At 34.6% G+C, this 12060-nt stretch overlaps 1 protein-coding gene across 3 annotated transcripts in view; it reads right to left on the bottom strand.

Annotated features, from left to right (window-relative positions):
* SLC39A9 (solute carrier family 39 member 9) overlaps window positions 1-12060 on the bottom strand; it is a 41177-nt gene that overhangs the window by 12259 nt on the left and 16858 nt on the right. For all 3 annotated transcript variants that reach the window (XR_012073713.1, XM_006206929.4, XM_015241479.3), the window contains exons 2-3: window positions 10783-10891; window positions 1901-2098 (exon numbers count right to left, since the gene is read on the bottom strand). Coding sequence is in view for 2 of the 3 variants with exons in the window: in XM_006206929.4 (XP_006206991.1) it covers window positions 1901-2098; window positions 10783-10891 (307 nt within the window). In the remaining variant the exon portion in view is untranslated. The remainder of the gene's footprint in view (window positions 1-1900; window positions 2099-10782; window positions 10892-12060) is intronic.

The raw sequence follows: 12060 nt of genomic DNA, 5'->3' as shown, positions 1-12060 counted from the left end.
AAAACATAGTATTTGATAGATGGTAATTTATTTTTGCTTTTTTTTTTCACTTAACAGTTTTTCCTGGAAATCTCTCCCCATCAGTTCACAGAGATCTGATTTCTTATTCTTTTTCATAGCTGCACAGAACTCCATTACATGTATACACCATACTTCACTCAACCAATCTGCACGGCTAGACACTGAAGTGGGTGTACAATGGTAAACAATGCCGCACTGATTAATCTTATGCATGCGTATTTTCACATTGGAGCCAAATGATCAGATTCTGAGAAGTGGGGTTTTGGGTTGAAGGGTAAATACACATGTAGTCTTGTTAGATACACCCAAATTCCCCTCCAAGGGGGCTGCACCATTCATTATGCATTTCCACAGCAATAGATGGCAGTGTCTGCCAATAGAGTATACTGTCACGCTTTTGAATTTTTGCCTATCTGACAGGTGAGAAATGGCATCTCAGTGGAGTTTTCATTTGCATCCTTCTTATTTTAAGTACAACTGAACATTTTTTCATATGTTTAAAGGCCATTTTTATATCTTTTAATGAACTATCTGTACATGGCTTTTGCCTGCTTTTAAACAGAGTTTTTGGTAGACCAGGAATTGTTAACCTGGGGTCCACATAGGAGAACACAGGTAGAATGCAGCGGGTATCTGTGACTTTAACTTGAAAAAAAATGCACTGTATTTTTACTAACCTCTAACTGAATTTTAGCATTTCATTTAATTATGAATATAGACAATGAACCACAAGTAGCATTAGTACTCCCTTTACTGCCAACAGAAATCAGAAATTTCATATTATTTTTACAGCTGTTATTGATATCTTCATACTATCACTTTCACTCATCACTGCTTCAGATTAAGGGCTTAGAGAAGTGCTGTCACATTGCATGATTACAGTCTTCTTGTCCATAGATGCTCATGTGATGGAGCTGGGCAACTATCAGGCAACTCTACCTAACAGTCATTCAGCCACCGAAAAGTACAAGTCACGGTCTCTCAGTGGGGACCAGGATATCTCTGCTGCTTTCTAGTAGTTTCTATCCGCAAAATCTCTGTCAATGTATTTGAAAATATCTGTAAACCCTTATGTCTATATAATTTTTTCAAATGTATTTCTATCATTATGGCATCAGTTATTATCATGGACCAGAATTTCTTTTTATTTAATATAAACCATATAGAGATGTTGATCTAGCCAAAGATGAGTTCATTGATCTTAAGACAAAAAAGTTACTCTGACTAGAATTAATTTTAAAAGTCTTGGAGAATTCTAGTTGCCCTTAGGAGAAGCTTGACTTTCCCTACTAAGAGAGCTATGCATGTATTTAAGTATATCTGTAATAAAATGTCTTTGTGAATCAGGCTCTTCTGCAGTAGTAACCATCAAAACAAAAACCCAAATCAACTGGATGTTCTACTCAACACTCTGTTGCCTTGTTAAAGCGCATTTATTTAATGCCCTGATAAAGAAGACATACATTACCATATCACAACTTTGTTTTAATGTTTTGGTAACTATATTTCAATATAATTGATTTTCTCTATAATCCTATGCACTATGTTTTATGCATTTTAAAACATTACTCCGATAAAAGGTCCACAGGCTTCAGACTGCCTAAAGGCTCCATAGCACAAAAAGGGTTAAGAACTTCTGCCCTAGACCTCCATCAAAGGAGACAGCTTTAAAATAACCAGGGTAATAATCCAATAAACACTCTCTTGTGCCATGTCACAACACTCTAGCTTGCCCAAAATAAAACATTCATCAGAAACTGAGAAAGACAAGAGTTTTAGCATAAGGCCATTGATACATATATACCGAATTATTCAATGATTTATGACCACCTAAATTACAAATTTATTGGACTGCCCAGAAAACCTTGGAGCCACTTACCATCAGTAGAATGCACATGGGAGCTGCCAATCTGGTCCACCAGCAACATGAAAACGAAGCCCAGAACAAGGGAAACACCGATGTAGGCGTGCAGCTGTGTGTGGTCATGGCTGTGCTCATGTTCATGGGCAACTGGTATTTCTGCTGCTTTATCTGATGCAATCACATTCTGTGTTTGACTTGATTGGTGGTGTTTTCCTAGAGCAGAATGAACCATAAGGAGAAAATGTGTCCCTCTTAAAACATTTTCATGTGGACATTTCCATTCTTTTGTATTTCAAGCTCTATAGACTTTATGACAAAGACATTCACTTCCTATATTGTAATCCAATCATAAACTTCCTTAACTTAAAGTTCATTATGAAAAAATTCCCAAGGGTCTTTTGCTTTTAACATGCAGAACCTTTAAGTGCCTACTATTCTCAAAACCTAGGAAGGGGAGCAGTTATAGCTCAGTGGCAGGGCACGTGCTTAGCGTGCATGACGTCCTGGGTTCAATCTCCAGTACCTCCATTAAAAAAAAAACCTAGGACATGAAAGCAAATTACCAAGCAAGAAAGCAGTCACATTCCCAAGCGATATCCCCAAATCAGCTTTTCTGGCTAGAGAAATTCATACCAATGAAACTACAGTTAAGTTTATTTTGATGAAAATAGGCAAATGAAGAACAGTAACAATGAAAATAATTACAAATCAAATTTATCTAGTTTTAAACCTAGGTTGATATAAAAATTGCAAATTAAATACAAAATTTTAGCTTTAAAAAATATCAGGGAATAATCACTAATTAGCAACCAAAAGGGCTGAGTAGTTTAAAAGAGACAGTCTAAATTTAGTTCTAGAAATATGATTATTGGGATATTCTGAATTATAGTAAATGACACCAGGCCAAGTAATACCACTAGTTTACATTCACGTATTCGACACTCAGAGCATAAACACTTCAAGGCCAGAATCTTTACCTTTGCTGCGTTTCATGAGTAGAGGACAACATACTAGATATTCATCATTTATAATTAGATTAAGCATTTTTTACCTTTGAGCAAAGAAATTACATAAGCCTTTTGTAATATTTTAGACCCTGCCTTAACTCTTCAAAAGTCATTTCTGAGGAGTACAAAGCACATGCCACCTAAAGATAATAAAAACCTACATATTTTTCAAATTCATGAAAGTATTTGTTTTCATAGCTGTTTTCTTTTTTTAATATGGTAAAATACACATGACATAACATTTACTTACCATTTTCACCATTTTTAAGCATACAATTCTGTGGCTTTAAGTACACTCACCTTGTTCTGCAACCATCATCATCATCCATCTCCAGAACTTTTTCGTCTTCCCAAAGAAATTTTTTAATCTGAAGATTTTTCCCAACAGTGATTTTATTTACTTATTTTTAAATTAAATGTCTAAATCTCTCTCTTTTAAAAATGAACTTTATTGATGTATAATTCACAAATGTAAAAACTCTCTAGTAACTATCACCAAGGTCAAGATATAGAATAGTACTTAAAAATCCCAGAAAGTTCTTTTGTGATCCTCTGGAGTCAATGTCACTCCTGGTCCCAAGCAAGCACCAATGTGCTTTCTGTCCCCAGAGTTTCCCCTAGACTAGGATTTCACATAAACAGAATCATACAACATGTACTCTTTTGTGTAAGAATTCTTTTGCTCAGCATAATATTTTGAGATTTATCTAAGCTTTGCATGTATCACTAGTTTGTTCCTCTTATTTTGCTGAGTAGTGTTCCACTGTATGGACATAGCACAACTTGTTTATCCGTTCGTTTGTTGACAGACATTGGGTAACTTCTAATTTTGGTCCATTTTAATAAACAAAGCTGCTATAAGCATTCAAGTACAAGTCTTTCTGTGGATACACATTTTCTTTTCCCTTGGGTTAAATACCTAGGAAAAGAACTGATGGGTGTGTGTGCGTTTAATTTTATATATATATAAAAAAAGCTGTCAAACTGTTTTACAAAGTGGTTGTACCATTTACAAATCCAGCAGCAATGTATGAGAGTACTAGTTGCTCCATAACATTGTCAATATTTGATGTTTTGAGACTTTAAAACTTTAACCATTTTACATAGGTGATCATGTCATCTGCAAACAGTTTTACTTCTTTCCAATCTTTATGCCTTTTCTTTCTTTTTCTGGCCTTGCTGCAGACTAGCATCTGGTTAGGACCCCAAGTACAATGCTAACTACAAGTGGTTGAGAGGAGACAATCTTGTTTTGTTCCCAATGTTAGGTATCTTATCTGTAGGCTTTTCAAATATGCCCTTTCTCAGTACAGAATTTTTTCCTAGTTTGCTAAGAATTTTTTTTTTAATGAATGGGAGTTTAACTTTGTCAAAAGCTTTTCCATACCTGTTAAGGATGATCAAATGGTTTCTCTACTTTATTTGATTAATATGATAAATTAAAAAGGGTTTGGGATATTAATCTAACTCTTGCTTTGCATTCCTGGGGTGAACTCTATTTGGTCCAAATGTACTATCCTATTTATATAAAGCTGGATTCAACTTGCTAATATTTGGTAAAACACTGTTCCATCCACATTCATGAAGGGGTATCTGCCTGTAACTTTTTTCTTATAACATTTCTGTTTGAGTTACACTGGCATCTTAAAATAAGATAGAGTGCTCCTCCAAGAGATAGGCAGAAAAGACCTCCTCTAGCCAATACATTTCCATTTTACTAAACAAGGTCTATGAATATCAGTAGTTATTCTGATATTAATGTTAAGCAGTTTCTGAAATTGATGAAATGAGACTTATGATAATGTTTTTTGAACTTTTAAGGCCATGACCTATAGTAAAAAATAAATTTTGCAACTTGATTTAATAAACATATACATACATGAATAAATAAAAGTTGCATAAAATAACACTCAGCCTTACAATGGTTACAATGCACTATTCTGTTTCTTTACCTGTTTCTTCTCTATCTTTGTCCCTCCCTCCTGCTCTTCTTAAATGCCAGTCACAAGTCCAACTCACTAAATTTATTTCAAGATTCACTGAGTTGCCATCTGTAGTTTAAAAGCACCAGTGGAGATAAAGAGAGACTTTCAGAGGAAGAAAAGAATGAATTTGGAATAAGAGGTATTTCCTAGAAATTAGAAGCTTATGCTGTAGTAGTCAGCTAAAGAGAACTAAATGCCAGACAGGCCTAGGAGGAAAAGGTGAGCAGACTGATATGATCACCCTGTCCTTCATGCAAGCAAAATTATTGTAAGCAATAGGATTTTGAGTCAAAGAATTTATTAAAGGCTCAGAGATGAAAGATAATTCCATTTATGAGAGAAGCAGTCTAAGAATCTTGAATCAGTGATGATGGAGAATTAAAATGTAGCCTCATGATAACGGGAGGGTGTTTAGTTTGTGAAAAATCACTGAGCTATATATTGCCAGTATGTGTACCTTCTTGTGTATATGATATTTTTGTATGCTTTCAATAAAAATTAATAAACCCCAAATGCAGTACTCTGATGCCCAATTCTGAGGTGGCAGAACTCATCATTTGTGCACTGGGAGAATAGTTCAGTATGGCCTTTGTGCACTGGGAGAATAGTTCAGTATGGCCTAAAGAACTTGAAAAAAATAAATGAATTAATACACCTGATCTTCTCTAAAGGCAAAGCAATTCTGGGTATGCTTGTTTTAATATAAAAAACCAATTCTTCATATTTATAGATGAAAAGAGAGTACACATGAAGTCAAGTCACAGAATTTTGGTGACTACAAATTTCAAAACTATTTAGAAAGATGCTATTGGATAGAATTTGAATGATTACCTTTTCATAAGTTACCTACTAAATATTCAACAAAATGGGCTCCCATCTCTGCCACTGCCTCAACTCTGCATGAGTTAATGAAATCACGGGCCTTCCATGCTGCTTCTTTTGGATAACATCTTGTCTTTCAAGACTCAACACCTAAGTCCCTGCCTCCTCAAGATTTTCTGTGTCTTCCTCATGTATTCACAGCATACTGAATGCACTTCTATCATAGGTCTTATCTCACTAAACCATAATTCAGACATCAGCAAACTACAGAACAGAGGCTGATGCCTGTTTATGTAAATAAACATTTGCACTGGAACACAGACATGCTCATTCGTTCACGACTGTCTACAGCTGCTTTCACACTATGACAGCAGAGCTGAGTAACTGCAACAGAAACCATATGGCCCACAAAGCCTAAAATATTTACTATCTGGCCCTTTACAGAAAAAGTTTGCCAATTCCTGCTGTCACTGACTGTTAATTTATTCATTTTCCATTGGCTGTGAATTATTGAAGACGGGAGCTATACTGCAGATCTATGAACTGCTAACAATCAATGTAAGGCCAGAAGTCTAGTAGATACACAATAAACTGATGTTGAAGGCATAAAACAGCCTTCACTTCTGTAAATTTTTATGTGGCATTTCATTCCAAAAGTTATGCAATTAATTATTTCCTAGGCAAAATGATTTTTAATGGAAATAAAATACAATCTTTTAGTCTTATGTTTTAAAATAATTACGCACGTTTCTTTATAAATCCAGACTTAATAAGTAACAGATGTATGTGCTAAGTTAGGTGAAAGGTTATGCTAAAGTAAGCTTAGGTAAGAAGGTGGGTTAACACCTTGTTAGAGGGTGTTAGTCATGCTATTATTTGTGAAGAGTTGCATGATGATTTTTAAAGACAATTATTTCTGGAGTGTCCAAAGCTCTGAAACTAAAAGTCAAGCCTAATTACACCTTTCAAAGACTGGCTAACATTACTTCATTTTATGAGGTAAAACTATATCAGAATTTTAAAAATTTGGATGAGTATAAGATCTTTTCACCATTATCTTATCCCAACAGTGCTTTCTTTATCTAAATAATTTTGGAACTCTTTTTTTGGTACAGACTTCAGAGTCAAGTTTATGAATCACAATAAAATTGACATTACTTTCTACTTATCTCCAGCTTTTGATCTAAAATAGTTTTGAATAAAAGTACAATGAGGTATCACCTCACACCAGTCAGAATGGCCATGATTTAAAAAGTATGCAGATGATAAATGCTGGAGAGGGCATGGAGAAAAGGGAACCCTCCTATTCTGTTGGTGGAAATGTAGGCTGGTGCAGCCATTATGGAAGACAGTATGGAGAGTCCTCAAAAAACTAAAAATAGACTTACCATATGATCCAGCAATCCCATTCCTGACATATATCCAGAGAGAACTCCAATTTGAAAAAATACATGCACCCCAATATTCACAGCAGCACTACTTACAACAACTAAGACATGGAAACAACTTAAATGTCCACTGATAGATGACTGGATAAAGAAGTTGTGGCATATAGATACACACACACACACACACACATATATACATACAATGGAATACTACTCAGCCATAAAAAAGAATAAAATAATGCCATTTGCAGCAACATGGATGGACCTGAAGATCATCATTCTAACTGAAGTAAGCCAGAAAAAGAAAGAAAAATACCATATGATATCACATATATGGGGAATCTAAAAAAAGGACACAAATGAACTTTTCTACAAAACAGAAACAAACTCACAGACATAGAGAATAAACTTACAGTTACAGTGGGTAGAGGGAGTGGGAAGGGATAAATTGGGAGTTTGAAATTTGCACCTCTTGAGGAGTGATGGAAATGTTACTTATTTTGATTATGGTGGTGGTTTCATAGGTGTATGTATCTATCAAAATTCATCAAATTGTACACCTGAAATATGTGTAGTTTACTGTACAAGAATTAAACTACAATAAACATGTTAAAAAAATAAAACTACAGTCATCAAGATGATGTAGGATTGGCAAAGGATAGACATATAGATCAATTCTGTCTATAGACAGAATGGAGAATCCAGAAACAGATGAACACAAATACGGTCAACTGATTTTTGGCAAAGATGCAAAGAATTCAATAAAGGAGAGTCTTTTCAACAAACAGTACCAACACTTTCAGATATCCATTCAGATACAAAAAAAAAATGAACCTTCATACTATGTGCAAAATTAGCTCAAAATGGATCATGGACCTAAATGCAAAACCTAAAATTATAAAACTAGAAAAAAACAAAAGAGAAAATCTTTGTAAACCTGGGTTCAGCAAAAGGTTTTTAGATATGACACCAAAAGCACAGCTCATGAAAGAATAATTGATAAATTCACTTCACCAAAATTAAAAACTACTCTGTGGAAGATACTGTCAAGAGAATGAAAAGATAAGCCACAGACTAACAGAAAATATTTACAGGTCACATATCTCATTAAAGGACTTGTATCTAGAGTATCTGAAGAACTCTCAACCTCTATAATAAGGAAACTAATTTAAAACACACACAAAAGATTTAATATCACCAAAGAAGATATAACAGTGGCAATCAAGCACATGAAAAGATGTTCAACATCACTTGCCATTAGGAGACTGCAAATTAAAACTACATTCAGTACCACTACCCATCTATTAGAGTCACTAAAATAAAAACTAAAAACAGACAACACTGAGTGCAAGGAAGTCTGGAATCAACTGGAACGCTCATATATTATTGAAGGGAGTGCAAAATGGTACAGCCACTTTGGAAACAAGGTTGGCAATTTCTTAACAAGTTAAACATAACACTTACCATATAATTCAGCAATTCCACTTGTAAGTATTTACGCAAGAAAAATAAAAACTTAACGTTCGCACAAAGATTTGTACACAAATGTTTATAGTGACTTTCTTCATAATCACCCAAACTGGAAACAAACCAGACGTCTTTCAACTGGTGAAGGAATAAACAAACTGTAGTTCATCCAAACAATGACATACTACTCAGAAATAAAACGGTGCAAATCACTGATACATATATACAACCATATGATGACTCAAATGCATTATGCTAACTGAAAGAAGCTAAACCCAAAGGCTATAAGATTTCATTTATATGACATTCAGAATAGGCAAAACAAAAACAGGGACAGAGACGAGATCAGTTGTGCCTGAGGACGGGGACGGAAGAAAGCAGAGTAGAATATCTTTTGGGTGACAGAACTGTTCTGTATTCTGATTTTCCGCATTTGTCAAAACTTATAGTCATTTACACCAAAAAGAGTGAATGTAAAATATATAAATGAAAAAAAAATTTTTTTAATTTTAATGATGGCTTAGGGCAGGAGACTAATTCATGATGAAAAGTTAAAGAGATCAAAAAGCTTATTTTTGGAAAAACAGGTTTATAAACACATTGTATCTATTTTCAAATGAATCCACAAAATTATTTTGGGCCAAAACCCAAGAAAACTGAAAATAAAGGAATACAACCCAACTAAATTTAGCTAAAGTAGCTAAATTTAACTTTAAAACTATACCTGACATATGGTATGTGAATTATTATCTTATAAAACTATTAAAAAAGCAAAAAAAAAGCTATACCTGAAGCACTTCTTTCCTCTATCCAAGTGTTTCCCAAACGTGTCTAATAAGAATCATCTGACAACTTGCTAAAAACAGATAGTCCCAGACCCCTTCCCAGGAGATTCTGATTCAGCAGACTAGGCTGGGGGCTAGGACACTTCATTTTTAAAATATACTTCTGTCTCAAGAAACTTAATTATCAGACAAGTTTAAAAAATAACTGCTACCATAATTCTTTCTGAGCTACAAAACCAAGCAAAAAACTTTATCTATTTAGTCATGTTATGAATGTTTTCTCCACAGCGGAATGATCACAGCCTGAAAAATTCAAGATGATCCACTAGAATATGAAAGGAAATACTAATCAATGTATGTTTACTTTAAATCTTGTATTCCAAAATTTCTATTTAAGGAATGTTTTATAAAGTACAGAATAAATCGGTGTAATAAGACATGTATATCTTTTTTTTTCAGTGGGACATATGATCAAAAGAGAGTGGCAGCCACTGCTCGTGGGCTCCTGGTTTATTAGTTTTTCTTCCTAAAGACGACCAACCCTTAGCCTCTGCCCTATTTTGCAGTAAGACCCCTACAACGCTCACTCTTTACCATTATGCCATATTCACACCCTAGGCATAAGAGCATCATCATTACACATAAAAGACACGGTTCTTTCCTTCTGCTGAGATCTGGAAAGTTATTTATTATATTGTAACTAGTAAGAAATTTGGAAATTGCCTACCTCTTTACAGTATTCTAAATTCCAGTGGACTCTTGGCATTTGAAGATTCAGCTCACCAATTTAACAGGTGTGGTTTCAGTCCTTCACAGGTATCTGTGAAGTTTCATGACAAGCAGGAATCTGATTCTGCTAAGTCACAAATTTAAACCAAGTATGCCTTCAAGTTGGTGTGAAGGACCAAATTATTTAGCAGGTGAGTGAACTAAGCTGACCACCCAACATTTACTCTTATACAGCTAGACTGCTCTCTGCTGGTTATCAGGGTCAGAAGAGGCCTCTTTAATCTTTACTTATCCTCTACTGCAGGGGTCCCCACTAATTATCTACAAGGTTTACTACAAAGAGTTCTTGAATCCAAATGTGTATAATTATGTATTTTTTTCAATTAAATACTAAAATACAATCACTATCATGTAGGATTTGGGAAGTTTTTGCATGGGCATTAAAAAAGAACTGTCACAATTAGAAAGCCCAGAATTCATGCATTATGGCACATAAATCTTAAGTGGTATTCACTGATTGAGGTATTCAAGTCACAAACTGCTGTGGGTGTGTTTAATATCAAAAATATCAAAAGATATGTTTTGAGAACCCTTCTAACAGTAGAATTCTATTGGAAACATGAACTGTGTTCAGAAAAACATACCACTAAGCTTCTCCTTTCAGCCCTCTACATCACTAACATGTCTCAAAGAAGGCCCGCCTCTCTTTCTCACCCTCAAGAATATCTTCATAAAGTGCATGTACTCCTTCAGGCACGATGACTGCCAGCGCAGTTCCACAGAGAAGGCCAGCACCCAAAACAGTCACCAGCTTCAGTCGCTCCTGGAAAGAAAACAGAAGAAGCTGTTAAAAAGGTTGATGAATGAACGGGGAAAAGTTTCTGAACTATCTGTAATCAAGACTGTGAGTTGCCTATTCGTGAGACCAAAATCTACAAAGGCCAGTGAACATGAAAGAGGGTCAGCTTCATGAATAATAATACCAATTAAAACACGGAAATGCCGTTTTTAAACTTATCAGATAGGCAATGATGGGGGAGAACTTATCTACTACCCGAGACAGGGAGAAATGAGCGTACTTGTCTAACACTGGAAGGAACAAAAGTGCTGCAACAAATCTGGACCGTAATTTGGTAATTTAGATTTAGAGCCTCAAAAATGTGAATTCTTTTTTTTTAAATTTTCCTTCCCTATTTTCTTTTTTTGGGGGGAGGGGGTAATTAGGTTTGTTTGTTTTGATGGAGGTACTGGCGATTGAATCCAGGACCTCGTGCATGCTAAGCACACACTCTACCACTGAGCTATATCCCTCTCCCCCAAAAAGTGAATTCTTTGATCCAGCAACTTCACTTCTAGAAATTCATCCTAAGAAAGAACTATGCAAAGATATCCACTGCACTTTTTAAGAGTGCAAATCTGAAAATAGCATAAATATCCAAGAAAGAACACTGGCTAATAAACTTTAATATTTCATCATAGTACCATAAGACTCAGCAATTAAAAATTACGCTATAGGTCTATTCATGGATATAGAAAGCCATGATGTACTGATATGAGGAAAGAGCTGGGAGCAAACAATATGTATTGATAATTTCTTATGTCTTCAAAAAGCACAAATATAAATAGAACAAGTGTAACATTAATATTTTTTACTTTATAGTTTATAAACATAATATGTAATATATACTTTACAACATAAAATTTATAACCTATATTTTTAATTTATCTGCAATGAACATGTATTAGTCATACAATGAAAAAATGTATCTAGTTCAATACTAAAATGTTCTATGGGCTCTTAAAAAACTGCTTGATTGAGTTATGACTAACATATAAAAGCTGTAGGTACTTAATGTATACAACTTTATGGGTTTGGAGACAAGTCTACATCTGTGAAATCATCACCACAATCAATGTCATAAATGATCTACAGTTTTAATCCAACTTAATCTCAATTTTTTCTTTTTACTCAGATTCCTCTGAGAGACTGTA

The sequence above is a fragment of the Vicugna pacos genome, chromosome 6 (genome assembly GCF_048564905.1).
Source record: "Vicugna pacos chromosome 6, VicPac4, whole genome shotgun sequence".
Taxonomy (NCBI): Eukaryota; Metazoa; Chordata; class Mammalia; order Artiodactyla; family Camelidae; genus Vicugna; species Vicugna pacos.
This window is presented reverse-complemented; position numbering and strand designations above follow the sequence as displayed.